Genomic DNA, 27,696 nt, shown 5'->3' with positions numbered 1-27,696 from the left:
TTTAGATAATTTATTAAAGATCATCTCTGCAAAAAATCAAATCAATCAAAAATTATTTGGTTATATAACTGTTGTCAATTAAGTAGAAAAAATCGATGGTTTCCAATTAAATAATGATTTTTTGACCAAACCGTTGATTCTTTCTATTTAATCGATAATAGTTATATAACCAAATGATTTTTTATTGATTTGATTTTTTGCATAAATGATCTTTAATAAGTTATCTAAAAAATGAACGATTCCGATCATGCGCCGACATTACCAAATTTGTAAGTTTGGGTGGTGGAGTGACCTTGGGGTGACCCAAGTACTGTCCTTTTTGAATTGCCTAAAATACTATTTTCTAACACAATTTATTGACATAGTTAAAGGAAGAGTTTCATGGGTTGTCAAAGATTCAAATGATTTCAACACTTTCCGATCACTGATCACGATCCATCATTTAAACTTTACTGCTACAAATTCTTTGAAAATCTTCTACTTGAGACACACTCATCCCCTCTTGCATCTTGCTTGGAAAAAATCATTGCCTTTAGACATTTTCTCTTTTGAGAAGGACTTACCTATCACACGAATAGGAGAGGTGACATCCCTCCCTCTCATCTCTGTCTATGTCTCTCTCCCCCTCTCTTATTTCTCTCTCTCTCATTTATGTCTCTGTCTCTCTCTTGGGAGGATTCCACGTCCCTTATCACGAGGACATGCAAGTTTTATTCTTCTCTTTTACATCTTGCTTGGATTACCATTCACTAAAGCAATTATATCTTTTAAGGATAAAACTATAAACAAAAAACAAAAAAATAGCAGCCGTTGTCGGGTAACCCACCCTCCTCCCCAATTTCTTTTTTTCTCTCCCTCACCCTAACAATAATCTTGTATAGTAAGAAAGCTAATCATGTATAGTAAGAAAATTAGTTAACAATATTTGAATGACAGAGAATGGAAATTATAGTTTATAGAAGTGGTGTCAAATTGCAGCATGTCACCACAAGCAGAAGATACGATTACTAACGGGCTGAAATGTTTTGAATAAGACTTTCGTCCTCAATCCTCATCATAGGGCAACTTAGTACAGAAAAAAGAAAGAAAGTAAATAAGGACAACTTTATTTGTTTTTGGTAAATCGTTTATTTATAGAGCAAATTATATGTAGATGCCTTATGTTTACACATTTTTTCAAGTTGGTACCCTAATGAAAAAAAGTTGCAAAGACGTATCTGAACTACTATATTTTGACACCCACATTCTTCCGTTAAATTTTTATGTCCGGAAGGCCATTAAGTGTCGATGTGGCACACTGAAGTGGCTTTAAAAATAACCACATAGAAAAAAAAATTAAAAAAAAACTTTTAAAGATAAAATAAATAATTATAAAAACAAAAAACAATTAAAATACCCAATAATTAAATTAAAAAACAAAAACAAAAAAGAAAAAAAGCAGCCCCCACCTTATGTTGATCGATCACCTCTTCTTTTTTCTTCTTCTTGTTTGATCTGCAACTACTGCCATTGCTGAAACTCTTAGGTTGGTAGTATTTTAATGGCGGCCAAGCTGGGTTTGAATGACTTGTCACAACCACCCCTCCTCCCTCCCACACTCATTGGTGGAGAAAGGCGTCACAACAGCATCGACGAGATCAGTGTAGACGACCCATTTGCATCCCCGTCAACTTCGCCGTTGTCGCCATCAAATCCATCGACCTCAATCGAGGCTCCCACATTGTCACACCCCGAACCTCGAGTATCCAACAGAGACACATTTCTTGAATATCCCGAGGAATTAATACCAATAAACCAGCGTTAATTTCCTAAGACACTCAAGAAAGGTTTGAGCCTTTTAATTTTAAATTAACCGGTTTGGATCAGAGTACTCATTACACAACAGGATCTTTTAAGAAAATAGTAAGATCAAAATAAATAAATAGATAACAATTAACCAATCTACTAGCGTGGTATGGTAAATCAACACCCCAGAAAAGGAAATTATCAAAATATAGTAAAACTCATATAGGTTTACAAAATAATTAAACAAAAAATATCATTGTTCAAAATAGGTTCCCAAATGGAAAACATCAATGGGAAAGCAAGAACCGCTATAAAACAAAAGACATGAATACAGAGACCTTGAGACACCAGACAAGAGAATCTAATATACGCACCCCTCAATCGAGATCTCCTCCAAGAGGCAAATATGCATAAGCAAGAGAAAAGAAAACAAAACCATGAAAATAGGGGGTAAGCATCACATACGATCATAGCTTCCCTCAAGAGAACCTGTTAGGTTTAAAAACCTTTAAAACATTTCCTTGTGAAAGATTGATTTCTAAAACCCAAAATATTTCCACAAAATCATTTTAACACCTCAGTTGCAGTAGTATATGATAAACATGTATAAAAATTCATAAATAATAATAATTCAAATTTGACAAAAGAGAACAAATTCTAAATTAGGCACGATTAACAATAAGGGAAGACAGTATGACATTTTCTTTAGTCACACGTTGCAAGTTATTAGTCCTAGGTGGACTAAACTCTACTTTTTATAAATTACTTAAGGTTTTACAAGTTTTAAGTTTTATCTTGAAGTCAAACCACTTGACTATTTGTTTTATCTCAAAGCAAATCCTCAAAATAATTTAGATTAAACCAACTTAATCGTTACAATAAAAACTTGATAATCCTAGCATGCTAATATCCTTTAATTAAACAATTAAATCTCCAAAATAAAGATAGGCATTCTTAATTAATAAATAAATCATACTTAATTAAACTAAACATGCATCCTAAAATTAAAGCCTAAATATAAATAAATAAAGCATAAATAGTAAAATACTTACTCGGTTGTAGACCTCTAAAGTTAGACTTCTCATTTTTCTCCAAAACTTTTAAACTATGAGAATTTTCTTCCCTTTTGGTATGTCTCTTCTTAGAGAGACTCCCAAAGAACCAAAGAGTGAGTAACTCTAACTTCACTTAGTGGTGCAAATGAAAATAATAGACAAGAGTCTCTATTTATAGACACTAGAGGATTGGAAGAAATTGTAAGTTTTCAATGTGGGACAAATTGCACTAAAATGTGCAAAACAAGTGAAAAACTCGAATAAGGTCAAAATAACCTGTCGGACTACCCGTTTTGTGAGATAAAACGGATCCAGGTTGTCCCAGATGAAGGCACACAGGTCGTCCTTGACCCAGCTTGGCTGACCAGTCCCTTAAAGAGATCAACGACCCAGATTAAAGCTCTTTAATGAGCTTCAGCGGCTACGATTAAAAGGTGGGAAGCGGATCCAGTGTAACGCACCTCGTGCAACTCCCGTGAGCTTGTATGACTGCGTCTATGTGGTGTTGCGTTAGCGCGCTCGGACCAATGGCGTCATGTCATGCGTCGTGTTGTCAGTCTAGTCACCTACCAAATTAATTTCTTATTTTCTCCAAACTTCGAAAATTCATCAAAAATAGCTCGGAACTCCAAATAATTCTTCGAAAAATCCTATGGACTCGTAGTAATTAATCCTAATTTTTTTTTGCCTCAAAACAATAATTTTTTTTCTAGAAAAATTACGGAAAATTCAACTCCAATAAATTTAATTCTAAAAAGTTAATTCCAACTTGATAATCACTAAATTTGTGTACAATGGTACTAGAGCTCAACTCTAAACCTCTAATGGTACAAGTGAGTTACACAAAAAACAAAGAAAACTTCATTTCCTTTAAGAAACCTTAAACTTCTAAGTACATAAGAATTTTGAAAAAAATGTGTTAACACACGATAAGATTGAAAAATCCAGGGTGTTACACACACCACCACCACCACCAACTTCAAAAACATCCTCCTCGAGACCAAAACGATGTCGCTCCTCTCCTACCCCAACATTCTCAGCACCCACTGCTCCTTCACCGCCGCCTCTGGCTCTGTCCAGTCTATCATCTCCTCCTCCTTCCCCTTCGACTCCAACAACTTTGTCAAGATCGCCGACTTCAGGGTCTCGACTTCGATCTACAACAAGAATTCGGGTCTTGGGTTGTTGTCTTCTTCGTTTTCGTCGTCGTTTTTTTTACTGATGTTGCTGGCACGCCGTATTGGATGGCACCGAAGGTGATCCAATGAGTGTGGGAGTGGGAGGGGCTGCTAGGGTTTGGGCACTTGGCTAGGGGAAGGACTTTGTTGGGTTCTAAATTTTTTTTTTTTTTTTGTCTATGTGGTTTTTTTTAAAGCCACATTAATGTGACACATTGACATTTAACGACCTGTCAAATAGAAACTTAACGAAGCTATGTCGGTGTTAAAAAAATGGTAATTGAGATACATTTTTGCAACTTTTTTTTAATCAGAGTATCAACTTAAAATCTGGAGTAATTATGTATAATTTGCCCTTATTTGTATATTTTTATGTTTTGGTAAACGAAGGAGAACTTTATTTTGCTAGGCAGCTAGGCAAGACATGGAAGACTTTAATACCCACTACATATCAGAGTGCAGAGTCCCAAGATATATAAGTCTTTGGCACACACTTCTTCATCTCCATATATATCAAAGTGTGGTCCTCATAATTTTCACCTAAATTTCAGTTTGAATCCGGAAGACTCGGTACGAAAGGTTAGGGTGACATTACAGCCTACAAAGCCTGAAGGGAGGGTGGTATCTCACTGCACAAAGCAGACACCCACGTCGAATTCCCCACAACCAATGAACCAAATGTCGTCCCCCACATCATTTACCGATATGTACCCAAAATCAAATGTCAAGATTTTTTCTTTGATATAGTAACTGTGCCATGACTAATAGACAACCAAATTGTTGAGGGAAAGAATCTTAATGTCGGGAAAATAAAGTCTGACACTAAAAAATCTAGACTAGTATATATGTTGTCAATTAGTTTTAACATATTATTGCATTATTAAAAAAATAAAATTTTATATAATAAAATATAAAGTCTAGTCTTTCTACTATTGTCATTTCATTTTAGATTGGTTGGTTTCAATAATAGTAGAGTTGTCAAATATAAAATACAGTTGCTAAATGTTGTGGTTGTACTAGAGGTGGGCTTTCAACGATTCAACTAACAAAACCAAACCATTCTGGGACGTATTACGTATACTTTTGTTTTTAACAATTTTAACTACTATGTGTAAGTTATATAACCGATAAACCTAACCTAATATAACATATTATATGGTGAGGTGCTTGAGCTTCCACACACACTGATTGTCACCAGAGGCATCAGTAAGTAGCAAATTAAAACTTTTATGGGACATACTCTAATAAAACATCTCTGTGAGACCCGGTCTGTACGTGGGTCTCACCTCATGTGACAGACGTTTCAGGCATGCAAGGAAGAGTCTCTCGTAAGTAGCAACACAGAAAGATGAAGGAGACGTGACTGATGACAAAATTAAGGTGGGTGCAGCAGTAAATATGAAGTTACCATTTTCACGTGGTTTTGTTTCTTTTCGATCGTTGAGCTCACTCTCTCTCTGTCTCACAGTCAAGGGGTTAGCTAGCTCTGACATGCAAAACAACGACGCAACAGATGATTACAGTGAGCTAGCTAGTGTACGTTTAGGGTGGTGAGGGTGAAGATACAGTAGTAGCTAGCTAGGATATACTATAGTGATTTGATGACCTACTCACACAATCACACTCAAGAATCAAGATGGCGATTCTTTGGGATATCTATGTACCTCTGTCAACTTGTCTCTTACCAGCTGGCTGGGATTGGATTGGAAGATCGTACGGTCTTTGATGAATGATGGGAGTGTTTCACAGGCCTGCATTTATAGCTAAACTTGCTTGCTTTTGAATTGAATGCAATTGAAATCATCGAATTGAATTGCCTGCACAAGGCAACCACAGTAGTAGTGTAGTACTGGAGATCTTTTCCTTGAACAGTGAGCCAAAGTGGATCTCCAAAGTGCAAGCTAGAAGCAGCTACTCTGTACGAAGAATATGTAGCCTCTTCATATACGCCAACTTGCACGTACACTCCACATCCCCCCTCATCAATTCCCTCTTCATTTCTCTATGCTACCTATTTAATTTGGTCATTCCTATTCAATTCAATAAACAAAGTAACAAAAATGCTAATTGCTTTCTCTTTTGTTTATATCCTCACTTATTGGTATATTTACATATTAAAATTATAACTTTCTCTTTACTTTATTCCTTAAAAGTTTAATATCTTAATTTACACTCTAAAAGTTTATCTTGTGTTTTATACTTTCATAAAATCCTCAAAATATTAGTTTTATTTCCAAGAAATATATGAAAAATCCCACTTTTCAAACTAATTTCCTAAAATTCAAAATAATCCTAAATAATCACCTAACTTTGGATAAATCACAATCCTTTCTCCAAAATTCTATTACACTCAACTAAACCTTTTACCATCCAACCATGGCTCAGCCTTTGGCTCAAGTATAATTCTAGAACAACTAATGTATTTTTTCCAAAAATAAATCAATGAAATTCTAAATTCCTGAATTAAGAAAATGACGAAAATAAGGGTGATTAGGCAAAAAATTCAGGGTGTCACAACGATTCTCTCAACTTCAATATTTAGCGTGCAAAATTTTTAACATTGCAGACAGCCGCATCACTAATCGTAGTTAAAGTTTTTGTTAATGACATCTTTTTTTTTTTTTTTTTTTGTAGTATCACCTTCACCAGCGAATCAATGTTGAGTCATAATCATTATATAGATGAATAATACTAGAGACACTAATTATTATCTGAACTTTTATTAGCAATTAATATAGCACGTGTCAATTTCTTACTTGTTGTAAATAAATGAAGTATAAAGTAGACTAAAAAATGAATAAATGAAAAATTATCACATTAGTTTAAATTTATAAATATTAAATAATAGTTGGTGCCTCTAGTTATGTATATATATATATATATATATAGACTCATTCCGTTAAAGTATATCTCATTTAAAACATAATAGGTATGACTTGCAAAACCCACTCTGCATTACAATTTGATGATCGAAACCGTCTAATTTCTAGGTCTTTATATAAAATTTATTTTTGCAAAAATTTAGGTGTATATATATATATATATACAGGCCTCGACAGGGTGGGGTTGAATATGGGTTTCAGTTTTGTTTTTTAATTTTTCTTATGTTATTATCTTATAATTTACTTTACTTTTACTATTTTTAATCTCCAACTATGTGGGGTCCAGATATGCCACATAAGCAACTAACAGACCCATTGACAGATGTATGAATTGTATAACAGAAGGAAAGTTGTGTACTTAATTGTAAAATTTTAATTCTCGTGTACCAATTTATAAGTACCACTATAGTCCGTGTAGGTAAAATGTAATTGATCCTATATATATAGCAAAATTATATGTGAGGGACTTCTGTTCTTTAACTAAAGAACATACGTGGATCTCTTCATGATTTTTTGTCATTTTTTATCTCATTCTTGACAAGGTTCAAAATTGTAAGATATAAAGTTCTATATTTTAAGGTATAGAATCATTGTTCAAGAGTATATATAAGGTTTCAACTTTGGAGAGAGTTAAAATCTATAATATAACCGAGGAACAGAAACCCAACACCACGAGAGTTAAAAACCGAGGAACATGTCTCAATTGACGATTTATACCCTAAAGTATTAAACTCTACTAATAATAAGATAAAAATGTGGAAAAAAAAAATGTCATAAAATATACGCGTTCGTTCTTTCATTAAAGAATGATGTCCTACACGGAGAAATGTTGTGTGTGTATATGTATATATATATATAAGGAGTACTCTAAAACTAACTGGTTAGCAAGTTAATACGAAGTTAACCATGTTTTTGGGTCCACCACAAAACTAATCTCATAATCCGAATCGTCCATTTTTTAGGCCCTACTTCAAAGATCATTATTGCAAAAAATTAACTAAATTAGAAATCATTTAGTTATAAAATTGTAATCAAATAAATAGAAGATCATTGTTTTTTATAAAAGCATATAAATAGTTGTTATTACAATCAAATGGCTAAATAACTTTCGATTTTGGAGATTTTTTACGGAGTTGATCTTTAAAGTAAGACCTAAAAAATGAATGGTTCAAATTTTGAGATTACATTGTGTGAAGGCCCAATAAGGTTGTTAGCTTTGTATTAACTTGCTAACTGATTAGTTTGAGCATTTTTGTATATATATATATATATATATATACAATTTTTCTCTAGGGCAGACGCATTTGTTTTTGTTTTTTTTTTTGCGAATTTTCTTCGCCGAGTGCTCGGTACTGGCAGTGACTTTTTTATAACAGTCGCGCGCTTCTTCTGGAGCTCAGCGCTGCTTCCTATGCCAAATTGAAACTTGTGGATGTTGCATATTAGGTTTTAACATAGGGAGTGCTGAACTCTCAGAAGAAGAAGAAGAAGAAAAAGAAGAAAAAGACACTGCCGAGCACTCAGCAGTTACTACCGAGCGCTCGGCTCTGAAAATCCATGAAAAAAAAATGCGGCCGTCCACCCTAAAGAATAACTCTATATATATATATATATATATATAAGACCCTTCTGTTTAGGAATATCTCATTTTACACTTTTAATATATATAGAGAAAATTTGACCATTAGTTTAGGATATGAATTTTATTTTGAGTCATTTTTCTCCCTAAACTTTCATTTTTTGTCAAAATGATCCATTATGTCTGTTCTATCACATTTTTCATTCAAAAGCGATTATGTGTTATGCATGTGATCATTTTTTAGGGCTAAAAATGTCTGACCACCATTAAATGATTAACTACACAATGCCTGAATTTTAGCAACGTCACCATCATTGCCATCATTGGCGGCCCCTCTCACTGTCAGCGGTCTCTCTCTTTCTCTCTTTTCCCTCTTCTCTTTGTGTCTGTCTCTCTCCCTTTCTCTTTATGTCCCTTGACCTTTGATTTGGAGGTCGATTGGGTTGCCGACCACATGGTGGTTCGGTGTGAGAGGCAGGAAGAGAAAGAAAAATGAAAGAAAGAGAAAGAAGAAGAAAGAGAAATGGAGAAAGAAAGAGAGAGAGAGAGAGAGAGAGAGGAAAAGACCGCCGTCGGTGGCGGGAGTAGGGGTGGGTGGGCGGTGCAGACTTTGTTTTTTTTTAATTGTTTTTACTTTCATTAAGGGTATAATAGGTAGTTTGGAGAAACAAATTGATAGGGTGGTCAACAAAGTGATTTTGGGTGGTCATAAATCTAAATAGCAGCACTCATTTTGTTTTGTATCATTCTGCCTCCTTAAATTCTATTTGTGTCAAAATGGTTCATCCACCAATTATGTCACATTCTATCACTTTTGTTTTGTATCAAAACGGGTGTTGAATAGTGGGGCATCAACTGTGACAGTAGTGGTAATTGTAAGAGTTGCCCCAAAGCTTGAGAGAAAATAACATGTTTGCTGCCTTGAACAATGTTGAGGTGAGGAGTGCAAGTGCACGTTAAGGTGTATGCCATTGAGAAAACATGGCAAATGTGGAATTAAATGGTCAGGGCTATGGGAGGCAGCACAAGGTGCATTGCAGCTTATGAAATTGTGGCTGCATAGACAAGTGCACGACATGGACGGCGAGCTCAGAGTGCTTGTGAGAAGGTGTGTGAATGGCATGGAAATTTTAAAGACTAAAAAAATTAAAAAGAAAAAAAGAACACTCAAACCTTTCTTTGTTTCTCTATTCCCTTCTCACACTTTCCCTCACTCTCTCTACTACCTTCTCTGCACAACCAAGGGAGGCCGGCGGTGGTCGACCTTCAAATCGGATTAGTGAACAATCGAGTTTGGTTCCAATGCAATACACTAATCTTTTTAGTGTATAATAAGCCAAATTGAATCTTGATCTGTACTTTTTAGTGACCATAATTAACCTTCTATACGGATTTTTTTTTGGTCTGATATCTATACGGAATATATATCTAATCTTTTTTTTTTTTTCTTCTTTTTTTAATCGTAGTCACTTGTTAGAAAAAATAGTCCTTACTCTTTAGAGCTGTAATTTTAATTTGGAAAAATGTAGGTTCATGACCAAGGTAATTCAAGTCCTGAAGAGGGAATTCATTTGATCCCTTCTAATGAAATAAATCATCCTTTACATATATAAATTATTCTAAACTAAACTAGAAATAAACAAGTTAAACGAAAGGGAAACAGAGAAGAAATGCAACAATATTTTGTAAAAGAGCAACCAAATGAAGTCTATTACGTGATTATCATTCACAGAATATTGCAGGGCTCCAAAGACACAACCCCAAAACTGGAGCCCTCTAGGCTCTAACCATTACTATCCATAACGCGCTATCTTCTTTTTTGTTACCTCCTTCACTAACCATGGTAATTTCAAACACTGGATATATTACCCACTGTTTGAATCACAAATAGATAGCCCAAATAAGGTAAAACCAAAAAGAAAATAATAAAGCAACTAACAATTTAGAAGGTATTTGGTGTAGTGCTAAATAATAAATATACAGGTTCCACAAATGATCAGACCTTAATATTACTAACTAAACCCATGCACCACTTGAAGTTGAAGTTGTAGTAGTAGTATTCCTTGGCACAGCCACTCCATGCAGTGGGTGCTTCATCTCACAAGACAGCTTGAGCACCTCACTCAGATCAACTGGGTGGGCCTGATCCTGGGCCCACTTGAATTCCTGCACCAGCTTGGCCACCCACAGACCCACGGTCACAAGCCCAAGGTTCTTCCCCGGGCACACCCTACGCCCCGCCCCAAACGGTGCCAGCCTCAGGTCGCCTCCCCTGACGTCCACGTCAGCGCCGCCCTCACTCTCCACGAACCTCTCGGGCATAAACGCTTCCGGTTCCTCCCACACTACCGGGTCGTGCGTGATGGCCCACATGTTTACCATTGCAGTCGTCTGGGCCGGGATCACCATCCCGTTGCTGAGCTGGACGTCCGCCGTCGACAGACGGGCCCACGACAGCAGTGGGCCCGGTGGATGCATTCTTAGAGTTTCCTTCACCACCGCCTGTAAGTAGGTCAGTCTCGCCACGTCACCGTCTGTCACGCTTCTGTTTCCCACAGCGCTTTCTATTTCCCTCTGCAGCTTTTCTTGCGCCTCCGGGTGTAAAATCAACTCGGCCATCACCCACTCGGTCAGCAGAGCGGTCGTATCGGTCCCTCTAAATATCATTTCCTGCATGAACGACCCAAACCCACTGAGTCAACTCGCTCATTCACTCACTCACTACCGTTAAAATTACCAAAACCCACTGTAAAAGTAAACAAGATGAAACGAATGACTTACCCATAACACAGCAACCATATCATCTTCTTGGAGCTTCTCTTCACCATCCAAGCAGAGCAAAACACCAACAAAATCCGCATTATCCGAGACGAGCTTCTCGGACTCAATGAGTCGGCGGTGCTCTTCAATGATGCCCCGGACGAGTTTCCTGACTCGGGGAACGAGTTTCGAGCAGCGCTCGTTGATGCGAAACGGGTCGTAGAAGCAACTCAGCCACGGCAGATGGTCGGACCAGTTGAAAGCGCCCAGCAGCTCGAACCCTTCCCTGACCAAGTACTCGAGCTCCTCGAGCTCTACGCAATCGTGCGCCGGGTCGTACCTTTTTCCGAAGACGCTCCCCATGATGTTGTTTAGCGAGGCGGCCTGGAGGTGTTTCCTCAACGACACCGTTCGGCGGAGCTTCTGCTCGTTGGCTATGTTGCGCAGCATGGAAGCGCATTCTAGCTGGCGGAGGGACTCGTGGGCTAGAATGCGCCGGGGAGAGAAGAGGTGGGAGGAGGCGATGCGTCTGAGGAGGCGCCAGTAGGTACCGTTGGGGGCGAAGCCGATGGCGCGGCTGAACATGAGGCTCTTGGCGGACTGCTTGAGCGGGCGATCAGCGAAGAGGGGGGAGGTGAGGATTTCGCGGGCAGTGTGTGGGTCGGAGGCGACGACGACAGGGGTGGAGCCAAGGCTGAAAGCCATGAGCCGAGTGGCGTTTTTGGTGCGAGCCATGGCGGCTAAGGAGCGGTGAGCCAAGCCACGACTGAGAGTGAAGAGGCTTCCAAAAAGGGGAAGGCCATGGGGGCCAGGAATGGGGACTGGGCCCCTCTGGTTACGGCCGTTTTTCCACGCAACTCCCCCAACGGCGAAAGCCCAAGTGAGAAGGGAAAGAGAGAGAAAGGCCAAGGAAAGAGAGAGGAGACCAACATAGCCATGATCAACAAGGTTTAAGGAGCCAAGAAAAGCAGGGAGAGTAAACACCCACCAGCTTGTGTCTGTTTGGGTAACAAAACCCACTTCCATTTTCTCAAAAGGGAGAGAAAGAGAGACGCAAGGAACGGAGTGTGTGTCTGTGTGTGTTTTGGGTGGGTAGTTAGTGAAGGTAAAAGGTGGGGGGAGAGATTTATATATATAGGAACAGCCGAACAGGAAGGGTTGGGTGGTTAAGGTTTGAGGGAGATATGTATATATTAATGGCAAACAAAAAAACAAAAAATTCATTTTCTTCTTTATTTTCCACGTGTGGAGAGAGAAGAGTAAGATTCTCACGATGGATAAATTCATATATTAAAGGTCAAAAATGAATGTTAAATGTGTCACATTCATATATACATACCACATTTTTTAATAACCAAATGTTATATGTTGTTATTTTTCTTTCTTTTACACCCTTGGAGCTTCAATTAAAATGAGAATACAAAGACTAGGCCAATAAGGATTCAAGCAAGAGAGTTGAAACATTACATGTTGGTTATATTTTAAGACTAAAAAAATTAGGTTTTTAATTGTTTATTGAAAGAATAAATAATTAGATTTGAAAGTTTTGCCATGAAAGGGGTGTAATTGTTTTATTATAGAAATGGAATATGTGTGGGGTGGGCCGTGGGCGTTATCGCCTTGAAGAGCGCATGTTAATTATATTCTGAATTAAGGGTGACGAGCATAAGATAATACAAGCATTGAATGAGATGAGGCTGATGAAAACGGCGAGCCGCTACTGGGTAACGCTTCACTTGCTACTGAAGTAAACGCATTGAGAGCTGTGACGCTTCGAATTCAATGTGCGCCCACAGAGCTGAGCTGAGGGGGACTTCACCACTTGAGATTTATAGCTCCAACTCTCCAACCCTGCAACAAACGATTCTTTATCATTATTTATTAACTCTATTTATTATTTGTAAGACAAAAACATAACTCCTTTTCTTTATTGCAAGACAAAGTATTGAGAAAAAAAGTAGAGAAATTGTCTTCAAACCCAGATTGAGCCTGTACGGTTTCTTCCCTGCAAGGCAGGAGATGCAGATCTATGATACTATTACTTTCTTCTGTTTTTTAAATTAATAAATATATATATTCTCTTTCTTCTGTTTTTTAAATTAATACCCAATTAAACAATTAGGTCATTCCATTGCTATGACATATTTCTTTGTTTGACATGCTTTACGGGATGCGAATAGGCATGATGTGAAAGCTATTAGTACAACATAGAAAAAGTGGGAAACACATAATGTTTTAGAAATGAATATATCTCAGATGTAAATGATGTGATAATGACATAGTGTATACGCAGTCAGTGTGTTACTTATTTAAAATAAATAAATTTAGAATAGACCTGTGTGAATTTATAAAGTATTACCATATATATTTGAGATTTTGAAATATAAATTTAAAATCTCTAGTATTACTAGTTAAAAATAAATATTTATTTTTATTATCTTAATTCTTATATAGTTATATGTGTCTCTATGACTCGTGAGGTTATATAATGCAATATTAATTATTAGAGTATAGGGTTTATTTCAAGTTGGTCCATGAAGTCTAAAACATTTCAAATTTTTCCATTAACTATAGGGTTCATTTCAAATTGGTCCACGAACTAACAAAAAACATACAGAATAGTAGACAAAACTGGGTTGACAAAAAAACCGAACCGAACCGAACCAGATTATTTATATATTTTTTTTATTAAATAAAAGTTATATATTTTGAATAAAAAAGGTATAAGATGTTTTTGAAACATGCTAGATTCAAACCCATGACCACTTGATGTGGATTCCCACTACACCATTTAGTCATTTATGATATTTAAGTATATGCAATATATTTATAGGCATACTGATACTTGAAATATAATAATTTATAAAATTATAATTGGTATTCTACACCATAACCTTATACACTAAACCATAAAGTCTGAAACCTTATAATTGGCAATTGATGATGAGCAGTTGGGGAAGATGACGGCACAGGGAGAGAGAAAAAGAGACGACACTCCTTTCGCCACCTGGTTTGCCGGTGATCGATGCCGAACTAAGAGAAACCGAAGAGAGGGAGTGAGGTCGGGGAGAGAGAAAGATAGTGACCGAGACGAAGGAAAGAGAGGAGAGAAAATGAGAGTGTGTCACGGGGGGGGGGGGGGGTTGCGTGAATGAGGAGAGAGTAATGAAAATAAAAATCTGATTTTGAGTTTTTAAAACTTAAGTTTGAAGATTTATAAAAATGCCCCTCGCTTCAAATGCTCGTATCTCTCAAACCGTATCTCTGATCGATGCACAGTTCGCGTTCACGTATTCATGTGTCCGAGACCTTTTCAACAAGCCACAAATCAAAGTCAAAAACCCAATAGTTCAAAAAGTCAAAGAACGGGTTAAACTAATTTAAAACAAAAATTATAAAATTAACCCAAAACATTTTACTTCTCAAATAAATTTTCAAAATATTGTAAATACTTTTCAAAATAAAACTGAGAAAAATACGGGGTCTCACAATCTACCCCCCTTAAAAGAATTTAGTCCTCTAAATTCTCAAGGAAATAATAATGAAATAACTTCAAACAAGCACAAACAACAACAATCCAAAACTCTGAAAAGTTCTTTTCATTTATGAAAAACTGGAAAATAAATTACACAAGCTCTGGGGTGTTTGTTTAATAAAATTTATGTAATTATTAATTAGTAAACCATTTTTATTTAATAGTATTTGTCTTCAGCACGCATTATATTCATTTTATATCAAATGAAATATATTATATAATTTGGTTTCTCCAATGTTTTTTATCAATGTAGTAGATAATATGTTAAATAAATATATCTTAAAGTTTCATTCAAAATTTTTGTATTTTGATAGCAATTTATGTCGTTTCTGTCTAATTTTTGTCGAAATCAAAATTTCCATCGAAATTACCGTTGAAATTTCAATTGAAATTTCCTCGAAACCCGAAATTTAACTCCTTGGTAAAGAGATATCATTAATTTTCATCCAACAAGAAAAAAGACATTTATCTATGCAAAAAAAAAAAATGACATTAAAAATGACGTTTAACTATTAAATTTGGTGGAGGTTTAAAGCTATACTGGGTTTCAAGTTATGCATTTCCTCATTACAACCATATAAAAATCACTCAAATCGGACATCTACAATTTCAGATAATCGGCCCTAAAGTAGGGTACCCGAAACTATCTAATCGGACCTCTAAGAAAATATCTAGAAAATATGACAGTTTAGGGTAACCTAATTTGGGGCCGATTATCTGGAGTTGTAGAGGTTCAATTTGGGTGATCTTTATATGGTTGTAAAGAGGAGATGCATATCTTTAAACCTAATTTAATTTTTTTAAATTTGATGGAGGTTTAATGGGTCTAACATTAGGCCGAAGTTGAGATAAAAACTTAAACAAACAAGGTATTTATTGATACAAAATGAAATTTTCAATCCTCAATTGACATCAAGGAGTAAAATTTCGGTTTCGAGGAAATTTCGACGAAAATTTTTGCAAAAATTTTGAATGAAACTTAACCATATGTTTATTTAACATATTATCTACTGTATTGATAAAAAACATTAAATAAAACCAAATTATATAGTAGGTTTCATGTGATATAAAGTAAATATAATGCGCACTTGAGACAAATACTGTTAAATAAAATTAGTATAATGAATAAATAAAATTAGTATATTCTTTATACTTTATAATCTATACACTAACCCCTAATACTAAACTCTATATACTCTATATAAGCTATACTCTTTATACTCTATAATCTATACACTAAACTCTATATACTCTATAATCTATACTCTATATTCTTTATGATATGGTATAAGATATTAGAGTTTAAGCTCTTTAGGATATTTTTAATTATTTTTTATATAGAAATGTATTAGAGTTTAGGGTTTAACAACAACTAAACAAAACTCCAAAAGAGTCAAACCAAATCCCAGACGAAACCCCAAACCTTTTTTTTTTCTTTCCAATTGCCCAAAGGCCCAAAACCCTAATCAATCTTTAACCTTTTTTTTTTTTTTTTTTTTCTTTCCTTCCTTTTTCCTCCCGTGACCGTGACTCTCTATTTTCTTTTTTTCTTTCCTTCATTTTTTTTTCTTTCCTTCCTTTCCTCCCGTGACTCTCTGCTTTTCGCCTCTTCCAGACTTCCCTTTTTCCTTTTCCCTTCCTTTTAGTTCTTCACCTCTTCCAAACTTCCCTCTCATTTTTCTCTCCCAATCCCACTGTCATCTCTTATCTCTCCTCCCTCTCCCTCCCCGATCTCTTCTCTCTCCTCCCTCCCTAATCACCCTCTAACTTTCTCTCCGATTTGTTGCCTCCGGCAGCAGCTGGCGACGAGGCCAGTTCCTCCCTTCTCTCCCTCTGGTCTCCCCGCCGAAAATTTCAAACGAAATTATCAAAATATGAACATAAATTTGTTGCTTGTGTGTTAAAATTTAATACCCCTAAAAAATAAAATTTTACTTCTTGGTTGATACAAAGTGAAATTCATATATAAAGACATGAGGTATAATTGGAGTCCTTTAACTAAAATTTTCCCTTTGTTTTTTGGGAATTATATCAAGACTAGCGTAGTAATTAACTATGCGTAAGCAATGACTATTGCACATAAATTTTTTTTTTTTGTATAGTTGGAGTCATTTAACTAAAATTTTCCCTTTGTTTTTTTGGGAATTATATCAAGAATAGCGTAGTCATTAACTATGCATAAGCAAGGACTATTGCACATAATTTTTCTTTTGTATAGTTGGAGTTCTTTAACTAAAATTTTCCCTTTGTTTTTTTGGGAATTATATCAAGAATAGCGTAGTCATTAACTATGCATAAGCAATGATTATTGCACATAATTTTTTTTTTGTATAGTTGGAGTCCTTTAACTAAAATTTTTCCTTTGTTTTTTTGGGAATTATATCAAGAATAGAGTAGTCATTAACTATGCGTAAGCAATGACTATTGCACATAATTTTTCTTTTGTATAGTTGGAGTTCTTTAACTAAAATTTTCCCTTTGTTTTTTTTGGATGAGGAAATTACAGATTTAGTCCAATTATTTTATACCTAGTTCAATTTTAGTCCACAATCTTTTTTAAGTTCTGTTTTGGTCCACTAATTGTTTCACTTATTCAATAAAGGTTCATATTTATTTTCTCAAATTTGGTCTGCCTTTTACATATTAAATCTCACACAAATTCAGCAAACATATACTTGTTTTAAAGTTATGCATTTCTTCTTTTCAACCATATAAAGATCATTCAAATTGGAGTTCTAAAACTCAAGATAATTGACCCCAAAGTAGGGTATCCGAAACTGCTAATTTTTCAAACTTCACCCAATCTCAATTTTCTTAGATTCTAATACTCCAAATTTGTTTTTATGACTAAGAAATGATGAAATATAACTTATACTTCAATTATAATTGAAGAAAACACAACCTAAAAGATTTAAAGTCACAAATCTGAACCTTTATTGAACAAATGAAACAATTAGTGGACCAAAACAGAACTTAAAAAAGATTGTGAACCAAAATTGAACTAGGTATAAAATAAGTGTACCAAATTTGTAATTTTCTCTTTTGGAAATTATATCAAGAATAGCGTAGTCATTAACTATGCGTAAGCAATGACTATTGCACATAATTTTTCTTTTGTATAGTTGGAGTTCTTTAACTAAAATTTTTCCTTAGCTCTTTCTCCCACCAAAATAAAAATGTAGCCCATTGGGCCTGAAATATACGAGTGAGGCCCAATATGATGACAGTAACACAAGACAAGCAAAAATGCAAGACGGTTTCAGAGCCACAAGTTTAGGACAGGCACAGGCATGTGTACCAGCAGCAGCAGCACAAGGAGCTCAGACGCGGCGGCACAGCTAATCCCATCGCTCCCAGACGACGTCGCTTTGAACTGCCTAGCTCGAATCCCAAGATGGCAGCACCCAACCCTCTCGATTGTGTCGAGGCCCATCCGCTCCCTCCTCTCTTCCCCACTCTTGTTCACCACCCGCTCTCTCCTCAACTCCACCCAACACTTTCTCTACATCAACCTCAACATCCGCTCACACAGAAACCAATCCACCTGGTTCACACTCTATCAAAACCCCAACCCCAAACCCCCTCACCTCCTCGTCCCGGTCCCACCCACCCCCACCCCCACAATCGGCGCCGCCTACGCCGCCGTCGGCCACACCATCTACGTCCTCGGCGGCTCCGTCAAAGACGTCGCTTCCTCGCGCGTGTGGATCCTCGACTGCCGCTTCCACACGTGGCACGCCGGCCCCCCCATGCGCGTCGCACGTGAGTTCGCCGCCGCGGGCGTGGTCGATGGAAAGGTCTATGTCATCGGTGGCTGCGGTATGGACACGTGGGCCCGGGCCAATTACTGGGCCGAGGTTCTGGACCCAGAGACTGGTCGCTGGGAGGCCGTTCCGAGCCCAGTTGAGGTCCGTGTCAAGTGGATGCACGCGAGCGCCGTGATCGGCGGCCGAGTGTACGGGATGGCGGACCGGGGCGGAGTGGTTTACGACCCGAGAACCCGAACGTGGGACGGCGTTGAGAAAAGGCTGGACATGGGGTGGCGAGGGAGGGCTTGTGTGGTCGATGAGATTCTGTTCTGCTATGACTACTTGGGGAAAATTAGAGGGTTCGATGTGAAGAAGAGGGAGTGGAAGGATCTCAAGGGTGTGGAGAAGGGTCTGCCCAAGTTCTTGTGTGGCGCTACAATGGCGACTGTGGGAGGCAAATTGGCTGTGTTGTGGGAAGCGAATGAAAATGCTAGACAAGTTGAGATTTGGTGTGCTGAAATTCAGATAGAGAAAAATGGGGATGGGGAGCTGTGGGGAAGCATTGATTGGTCCCATAAGCTTCTTTCGGTTCCCAAATCCTCCATCATCGTCAACTGTTTGGCGGTTTCCTTGTAATGTTTGGTGGAGCACTGTGGAATTTCATTGCATTGGTAATCTTTTCTGTTAATATTCTTCAAGCTTTCTTTTGTGTATTAAGAAATTTTATGCTTTATTTGATTGATGGTTGCCCAATAAGTGGTATCATCAGTAATGTTGTATTCACGTAATTCCAAGGCAATGTTTTTATTCCCTTGCTTTCCTTCAATGTACTAATGTATTTCTTGCATTACAATATCTATCACAAGTCAAAACACCCAATTCTTTATGCTCCCTGATATATTCTTTCCTTTTGATTTCTGTGCTGTTAATACATTAGTGCTACATATACCACATTTTTATACCATAATTTTATACCACCTTATGTGGCAACTTACATGGCATTCATATATTGGATACTAAAAAATAAAAAGAAAAACCCAAAAAGAAAAAGAAAAACATTGTCCAATAAAATAATGACACGTCAAATGGTATAAATATGTGCTATAAAAATGTGGTAAGTATAGCATTATTCCTGTTAATATTCACTTGTTACTCATAATACATGTTTTCATTGGGATGGATACTGATAAAAATGTTTTCATTAGGTTCAAATATGTTTTCCTCTTGAATTTCATGGAAATGATTATTCCCTTATTGTATATCATCGAAACTGTTTCAGCATTTGTCTCCTAAGCAGTTAAATTCGTTACTATCCATTTTGATCAAGGTTTTCTTATCATGGCAGTTATTTATTTCGAGTAGTTATAGTTCATTGCAGTTATTTAATTTGATTAGTTATAGTTCATTACCTTTAATTATTACTTATCGCATAGGAGAGTTTAAAAGCTGGAATAACAATTGGGTTTTGGAGAGTTTGTACTTGTATCTATTGTATCAAAAATTAGGACATGCCATTTATACGTGGAACAAATATTATTGTTTTTTTTTCTAGTTTCTTATGGTTCTGATCTCAATGGTTTTGTTATGACATGAGGCTTTGCAGTCATTCCTGGTTTTAGCTTATGGTCTTGTTCACAATTGGATAATCGGTGGTTTTGTTTAGGGTTCTCTTCCAAAAAAGGGGTTTAACAAGCTAATCAACCTCTGGTGTTGGTCAAGTTTGGCTTGGTTGAAACTGCCTCGAATTTGGACTCGCCCTGAGCTTCAACATGTGTTCAAGTAATCTTGCTCAAGCTTTGTCGATGTAGAGAGAGAGAGAGAGAGAGAGGCACCAATGCCGCTGGGGGAGGGGTAGTCGTGGCCAAGGGAAGAGAGTGAGAGTCGGAGGGGTGGTTTCTGCATCCCTACCCCTTGTTTTTTCATTTTAATTTTTTTTGTTATATTCTGTTTTTAGTTTATAATTATTTTTTGTTTTATTTTTTATAATTGTTTTAGTTTTATTATTTAATGTAAGTATTTTAGTTTTATTTTTTTGTAATTATTTTATTTTGGTTTTTTGGTAATTATTGTAGTTTTTTTGGTAAATTTTTTAGTGTTATTTGTTTTGTAATTTTTTTTAAATGAATAGACGCATTTACCCTAAAAATTGATCATGTGCAAAATTGATCATGTGCTTAGCACATGATCAATTTTTAACGGACCTTATAACAAGGTTGACGGAAAATATTTGATTGAAACTAACAGTTAATTATAATCTTTAATTGGAACAAAATGAAATTGAAATTCTCAACTGCAAAACAGGGTGTAGTTGAAGTATTTTTTGTTAAAATTTTTCCTTTATTAAAAGATCCAACTGCGCAAGGCCACTGTGCATCCTAATTTACTATTTTAAAAGTGATCCAAAGCACTTCAAAAATTTTTGCCAAACAATAATTTTTATTTTTTTTAAGCATAAGTGCTTTCACACATTTAAAAGTGATTTTGCCCTTCCACAAACAGTTGAGCCCTTAGGTACCCTCCAAATATAATGGACGACAAACAACACCCTTAAAAATCATATTAGAATTCTGATACACAAATTGTTGTTCTAGTAGACTTAGCCCATTGGACCTGAAGAACTGTATGAGTAAAGCCCAAAAGTCAAAACAAGCAACAGTGTAGACTCCACACTCCAGTCGAAGTCTTCATTGAATTCCTGCTTAATTTGATGAATTGGTTGAGTACTTTAAGTTTATAAAAATAAAAATTCATACCTTATCTAAAATGTTCAACAAGAGAGCTCCCTTTAGGGTACCAATTTGCTACAAAAAGTGGCTAAGTAGTCAAGTTTTTTACTCTGTTAGAGTTCAACTGTTCAAGTAATGTTGAATTATTTAAGGTACAATTGGTAAGGTTTTTGTTTGTTTTTTTTCAATTGAAGATAGAGAAGGAAAAATGAGAGAAAAGTGAGAAGAGAGATGGTAGATGTGAGGCAGAGGAGAAAATATATATAGATGAAGAGGTTTATATTTCCATCATAATATTCATAGCTAAATGAATTGGTGAAGAATTAAAGGCTACATTAAATTGACAATGACAATATATGGTTGTGCTGTGTCCCAAGTGGATTCGATTGCAGAGCGACATAACTATTCTAGTGTTTGATGGGTCTTGTAGTTGGCCAAACATCTCCAGCTAGAGATAGAGAGCCTCCATGAACAATGCGTCAATGCCCGTATTCAAAGCTAATTAATACCAACAACTCATTTGTTCTTTCTTAACTCAGATTCTCATTTATTTCCCCAAAAAGTAAAATAAAATCGTCTGCTGATGATCTTAGGAACTAATTACATATAACATTTGAGTTTTGACACTACATGACATGAATCATAGGAGGTCTTGTCTGGTCATGACCAAAAAATGAAGAACTTGATGGGTCGGTGGGTCGGTCATATATATATTAATTGATTTTTTTTTATACAATATATATATTAGTTGATTATTTGGCTTCGCATTTGAAGCGTGTGTTGTGCCCATCAATGGCTCCACTCCACACTCCACATTCCACAAGCACCATACCATGCCATTACCAGCCAAAGTCAGCAATCATTGCTCCATACCTAGCTGGCTCTACTTTTCTGACCACCATGGAGTTCACTAGTAAAGCGTCCAAGAGAGAAGAAAAAAAACAAGCAATAGTTGGTTAAATTTGTTCATCAAAATTATGTATTCATGCATACATTACTTCTTAAAATTAAATGAAATTCAGAATGAATCAAAATTTGAATAAATAGTGATCACATTATTAAACTTTTAAAGTTAGCCTAAATGGTGAAGGAAAATGGAGAGTAAAATAAGTCAAAGATTTGAACGTTTACAATGTACCAAAAAAGATAGCCTCATCATTATTAAACCTTTGCACCAAGTCGAAATTGTTGTGTTTTGTCACAAATGCTTTGGTACTTGCAATAGACAATTACACCCCACCGGGTTTGACATGATGATAGAAGGTAAAGAAAGAAAACTAGCTTAGAGGCAATTTAGGGCACATTTTGATGCACATTTATTTTGAAATTAAGTAACAAAAGCACAATTGTACCAAAAAATAAGTAACAAAAGCACAAGAGTTTGATCTGAAAAAAAAATTTAGGCAAATTTTAAGGCCGGCGGAAGCTTGTTCCCTAAACATAAAAAACTATTAAATAGAGATTTAAGATAAAAAGTACAAAAACAATGCTGAAACAAAAGGCAACTGATCCAACAATATGTACAGCTACAATGTATTCAACATTACAATGCAAATCTTACAATAAGTTCATTTTGGTTATTTTTGCATGCCAGACCTCATTAACACAAATAAACACATATACCATGCCATGTTTCGTTACTAAAAATAGAAACATAGCATGTTTTACTGAAAAAGGAAAATTAATAATTAAAAATACCACAACAAGAATGAAAAATGGAAGTCTGCCGACTTAGAATGTAATATGGGCATCCTCTTCCTTCAGATAGCCTCCAATTTGTTCAAGTGCCTGTTAAAGTGTAAAGCCAAAGTAAGCAATATGAATACACAATAAACAACTCTAATCAAAAGAACACATAATGTTTAAGTAACAAGTTATGGAAATGCTTCAACACTTATTTGTCCAGCTTGTTTTCCATTAGCCTTTTTTTTCTTTTTCTTTTTTTGAGTTTATCAGCGTACGTTCCATTAGCTGGGAATGCAAAAGTGAGAGTGAGAGGAAACCTCAATAGCAATAGCAGCAGGTGTGAGATTGGATACATCTCTATAACCCAATTTGGCTGCAATGTCTGCACAATAGAGAACGTAAACCATGAAGAACTTACGAGTGAATCTCTTTGTTGTTTTTTCTGTTTTATATCATAACAGGAAGAAAGGACCACAAAGAGCACTTACTTTCCAAGGAAACCCTAGCATTGGCATTGGCATATGCATCACCTCTCTCTTCAAAAAGATTAGTTAGACGCATAAAGGTCTGCATGGAGGGCAAAGTGTCAACATGCCGGTGAGTAGGAATCTTATCATTTGATTGACCAATCATAAAAATTAAAGAGTATTTCCGACCAAAAAAATTTAAAGATTATTTTAGGGAGAATTTTCAGCTAAACATAAATGGCCTACTTTTCTGTATACATCCCCTGACCCATGTTGCAAAAGGGGGCGAGAACCGGTTCCCACAGCTGCAATTCTCTGAGCCAAGGCTTCCAAGGGTACATCTAACCAGACACTAATCCCCTTCTGCATACATTTCCTGATGCACCAAATAGATGTGTTTATTAAAACAAATGATATAACACAGAGAGGAAGTCAAATTCATAGAAAACTTAACAAAATACATAAGTATGCTTACTACCATACCAGTTGACAGGCCGGACAACTGCGCCTCCACCAGTAGAAACAACAAGACGATGCATCAAAGACAGCTTACGTAGCACCTCAGTCTAAAAGGAAAGAGTAGAATTATAAACCATGATGGCAGTAGGAAGAGAACGAAGGAATAAGTAGAATTATAAACCATAATCTCCAAAAATGGAAATCTGCAGCAAATGAATCAACAGCAATAGTTTCCAACTAACCTCCTTGTCTCTAAAGAAACGCTCTCCATAGAGATTGAAAATTTCAGCTACGGAAGTTCCGCCAACCTCATGCTCCACCAATGAATCACTACAGCATCCACAAGAATAGCAATGCAGAATAATATTTAGTAAAGTAGCATATACCTAGCAAGTAGATCATCGACATAGAAACAGACAACCAAGCAGACAGAGTACAAACCTATCAATAAAGGAATAACCAAGTGCTTGTGACAAAATCTTGCCAACAGTTGTTTTCCCAGAGCCCATCATACCTGCAAGTCCGAATCATTTTCTTTAGGTACAAGGTAATATAATCATTGACTAAAGATAAAGGGCTTACAAAGGGACTTACCGACAAGATATATACAGCGTCCATTTATGTATGGCTCAACCTCTCGTGATTTACTCTGCAATTTATTAACTTCCAGTAAGAGATATGCCCAAAATTATCTAAGATGAGCAACACATCAACCCTTTTCTTATGTACACACGTGTGTGTATGTGTGCATATAAATAGATATATTATATTTGGGACCATAGTTTACAAACCCATTTGACAGGAGATAAATGTCATAATTAATCAGGAGAAAAAAGGGTTCCATGCCACCATACTTCATGCCACAAAGTAATTAACTAGAAAGTACGTGTGCCATGCATACCTTCAAAACCAGAGCTTCATCAAGAGGAGCATGAACCTTTCCAGATTCCTTTATTGAAGCTGCACGATTAAAATTTGAAATAAAAAGTCAGTTCTCAAAAAGAAAGAAATCGTAGTTAAAATGCACACAGACATACATGAGAGAGAGAGAGAGAGATGGTAGGTAAAAATTGTTCAGATTACACATGATAACGAAAATAGGTCAAATTTGTTTAATCACCAAGCTAATGTGTTGCTTTGAAATTTCCTATCATCATGGTCAAACCTCACAAAAATACATGCTCCAAGTTATTAAGGAATGTCAGTATACCAGAACTTGAAAACAAGGAGAAGCAATTTTATTCGACCCAAAGAAATTGTCGAGAATAAAAAAAAAAGTAAATTTATTGAAAACAAATCATTTTATTGTTCGCCTCAAGTAGCAGAAATTCTATTCGCAGCTTGCAAAAAAATATAATCTATAAGAGTAATTTATATGTTCGGAAATCAAGTTCAGGTAAAACAAAATGTGCATCAAAGTAGTACAAAAACTTCTAAAATTTGATTTTCTAATCATTCTTCTAATGAAATTTTAATGTAGGAAATGAATTCAATCACTAAATAAATATTACAAATAAAAATTTAAAGATCCTCTAAAACAACATGAACCCCTACATTTGTGTCACCAATAAAAAGCATAGGCCAGACTGAATGTTTCTACAACTACCTGGAAATTTGTTGCAAGAGCATGAAACCTCCAAAGCAACATGTCGATGCCGATTAGAGGTTGTTGAGGTTGGTGGATGGGCTGCAATAAGCACCTGAAGCTTGTTTTGCTCCTTGAATCTCCGAGAGAACCGCGCTGAACTGCTCGGCCGCCTCGCAACCTTCTCCGAATCAATCCAGGTCGAAAACTGCAACCTCTGCACAACCGTGGCCTCCATTCTCATCCAAAAAAAAACTCAAATTTCACCAAGAACTCAACCAAATCAATCTCCTAACCAGTCCGTGATTTTTTTACAGAATTAAACCCTGTGATTTTCACTGCAAAAATGGAAAAAAAAAATAATAATCATTTAATTAAAACAAATAATGTAACTCAAAACAAATTTTCTCACCCCCATTTTTACCAGCAGCCAAACAAAACAAAACAATGCATATACAAATCAACACCGCGAACCAAATATTCATATCAGACATTTGGTGGATTTGAATAGCAACGAACAGCGCACGTACCTCAAAAGCAAAGCAGAATCCACAGATTTGAGCTTTTTGGTTGCGAAGTCTCGTCCAGCTCTGTGTGCGCGTGTGTCTCCTCTCCTCTCTCAATCTCTTTCAGTGTTTTATTTATGGCGTTTTTGCTAAGCGTGAAATTCTGTACCTGTCGTTATAGTCACTCACGGGGGCACACTCTGTCTGTGCCTCATAGGGCTTGGTCGTATACTCGTATATGAAAGTTTAAACTGTGCAGTGTATATGACTAAATTTTATATTATTTTAAAATAGTTGAATATTTCAAGTATACGTGGCAATGGATAGGAGTGTGAAGCGGCGATGACTGGGTGACAGCACAGCACATGCTACCAAACCCTTGGAATCGGATGGGGTTGGTAGCATAAGCATATACCTGGTGACTGGTGTGGCTGGTGGTGGGTAGATAATCTCCTAACTTAGCGTAGCTATTTAAGATGTCATGTGATTACAAACTGATTCAATTATTTTAAGCATAAAGACATTCAATTATTTTATGGTTTTTATCAGGTTACTCACCTGAACTTTAACTCGTTTTTCACTTCACCACCTAATAAATTTTTTGACTCGATATGCCACTTGAATTTTAAAAAAATTTCAATGTGAGACCTTCACCCAATTCTATCACATTTTCTATTAAAATAAGGCTATTTTTATCTTTTTATGTTAATTTACTGTTTATCATCTTCAACCTCAAACCTCATGTTTTTCAATTTTTATCTCAACTACACTCCTATTTTTGACTCATCAAATTTCTACCAAATTCAACAAACTTATACTCATTTTAAAGCTCTGCAACTCCTCTTTATAACTATACAAAGATCACTCAAAAAATGGACGGGTAAAATGCAAGATAATTGGTCTCAAAGGTAGGTACCTGAAACTGTCCAAAATTTGCAGATTTCCCAAAATTCATCCAACTTCAATTCTCTTCGATTCTCACCATCCAATTCGGTTCCTAAGGCTAAAGAATGATGAATTATAACTTATACTTCAATTAAAATCATAGAAAACTCGACCAAAAGGAATGAAAATTAAAAACCCAAAACTGAAAATTTACTCTCTACACCCTAACCAGAAAACCACTTCAATTCTCCTTCAAACTCTAGGTTGTTTGTGATCCTATAAACATCTCTAACAATTATATAAACCTCACCAAGATTTCATCACCAAATTTGAAATCAAAGAAAAATAGAGTGTATGGAATTAGAGTTTACATTTTCTTCCTCCTTTTCTTCCTCCTTTCCTTTCTCCTTTCTCTTTCTCTGTTTTCTTCTCTTTGTCCCTTTCTCTATTTCTTTTCCTCTCTCTGGTTTTTCCTTTCTTCTTTCTTTTTCTTTCTTTCTCTCAAGTTCTCTTCGGTTCAGCTAGGTTTGATGTTCTAAGTTGTGTTTAAAACCCCAGCCTTATACCACCAACACCACACCATCACAAACACACACCTCACTTAAACCACCACCCAGCCACCTCTTAGAATAACCAATCAAAACTATACTCTAAAACAACAAAAGAAAATAGATAAGTGTAGAAGCTACTATTTTCTACACGTCCAAATTTTTTTTTAAACATAAATATAAAAAAAAATTGCAACTAATTAGACAAAATTATTAGCTAATTTAATAAAAATTGAGTTATTTCATTTTACTTCTTTTGATTTTGATTTCTTAGTTTTGAGGTTTATGTTATTGATGGAGATTTTGAAGGA

The 27,696-nt window shown here is 36.0% G+C and overlaps 3 protein-coding genes across 5 annotated transcripts; 1 reads left to right on the top strand and 2 right to left on the bottom strand.

Moving 5' to 3' along the window:
- Window positions 1-10,495: 10,495 nt before the first annotated feature.
- CYP78A7 (cytochrome P450, family 78, subfamily A, polypeptide 7) lies at window positions 10,496-12,265 on the bottom strand. Its single transcript, XM_086245621.1, has 2 exons — window positions 11,261-12,265; window positions 10,496-11,149 (listed from the first exon to the last, which is right to left on the bottom strand). The coding sequence occupies exons 1-2, from the start codon at window positions 12,263-12,265 to the stop codon at window positions 10,496-10,498; spliced, it is 1,659 nt and encodes a 552-aa protein (XP_086101747.1).
- Window positions 12,266-18,022: 5,757 nt separating this feature from the next.
- SKIP6 (SKP1 interacting partner 6) lies at window positions 18,023-19,409 on the top strand. The gene has a single exon (XM_086243237.1). It carries the CDS (start codon window positions 18,065-18,067, stop codon window positions 19,157-19,159), a length of 1,095 nt encoding a protein of 364 aa, XP_086099363.1. The 5' UTR covers window positions 18,023-18,064; the 3' UTR covers window positions 19,160-19,409.
- A 2,430-nt stretch (window positions 19,410-21,839) lies between these two features.
- On the bottom strand, window positions 21,840-26,151 carry LOC147283918 (shikimate kinase, chloroplastic-like). Of its 3 annotated transcripts, none has more exons than XM_086243505.1 (12): window positions 25,977-26,151; window positions 25,468-25,784; window positions 24,763-24,821; window positions 24,456-24,510; window positions 24,303-24,375; window positions 24,104-24,191; window positions 23,886-23,968; window positions 23,649-23,778; window positions 23,424-23,502; window positions 23,253-23,317; window positions 22,948-23,037; window positions 21,840-22,159 (listed from the first exon to the last, which is right to left on the bottom strand). In XM_086243505.1, the coding sequence occupies exons 2-11, from the start codon at window positions 25,688-25,690 to the stop codon at window positions 22,981-22,983; spliced, it is 912 nt and encodes a 303-aa protein (XP_086099631.1). In that variant the 5' UTR covers window positions 25,691-25,784; window positions 25,977-26,151; the 3' UTR covers window positions 21,840-22,159; window positions 22,948-22,980. The 3 variants fall into 3 exon arrangements, with proteins under 3 accessions (XP_086099631.1, XP_086099630.1, XP_086099629.1); XM_086243504.1 differs by having other exon boundaries at window positions 21,840-22,172; window positions 22,949-23,037; XM_086243503.1 differs by lacking the exon at window positions 21,840-22,159 and having other exon boundaries at window positions 22,756-23,037.
- Window positions 26,152-27,696: the final 1,545 nt, after the last annotated feature.

The sequence above is a fragment of the Dryas octopetala genome, chromosome 5, assembly GCF_963921425.1.
Source record: "Dryas octopetala chromosome 5, drDryOcto1.1, whole genome shotgun sequence".
NCBI lineage: Eukaryota > Viridiplantae > Streptophyta > Magnoliopsida > Rosales > Rosaceae > Dryas > Dryas octopetala.
This window is presented reverse-complemented; position numbering and strand designations above follow the sequence as displayed.

Coding starts and splice junctions, on each gene's coding strand:
- CYP78A7 (XM_086245621.1), bottom strand. CDS start 12,265: ATGGAAGTGGGTTTTGTTACCCAAACAGACACAAGCTGGTGGGTGTTT. Junction 11,150..11,260: donor ATATGGTTGCTGTGTTATGG/GTAAGTCATTCG, acceptor TCGTTCATGCAG/GAAATGATATTTAGAGGGAC.
- SKIP6 (XM_086243237.1), top strand. CDS start 18,065: ATGTGTACCAGCAGCAGCAGCACAAGGAGCTCAGACGCGGCGGCACAG.
- LOC147283918 (XM_086243505.1), bottom strand. CDS start 25,690: ATGAGAATGGAGGCCACGGTTGTGCAGAGGTTGCAGTTTTCGACCTGG. Junction 24,511..24,762: donor ATGAAGCTCTGGTTTTGAAG/GTATGCATGGCA, acceptor AATAAATTGCAG/AGTAAATCACGAGAGGTTGA. Junction 23,503..23,648: donor CAGGGGATGTATACAGAAAA/GTAGGCCATTTA, acceptor CCCTCCATGCAG/ACCTTTATGCGTCTAACTAA.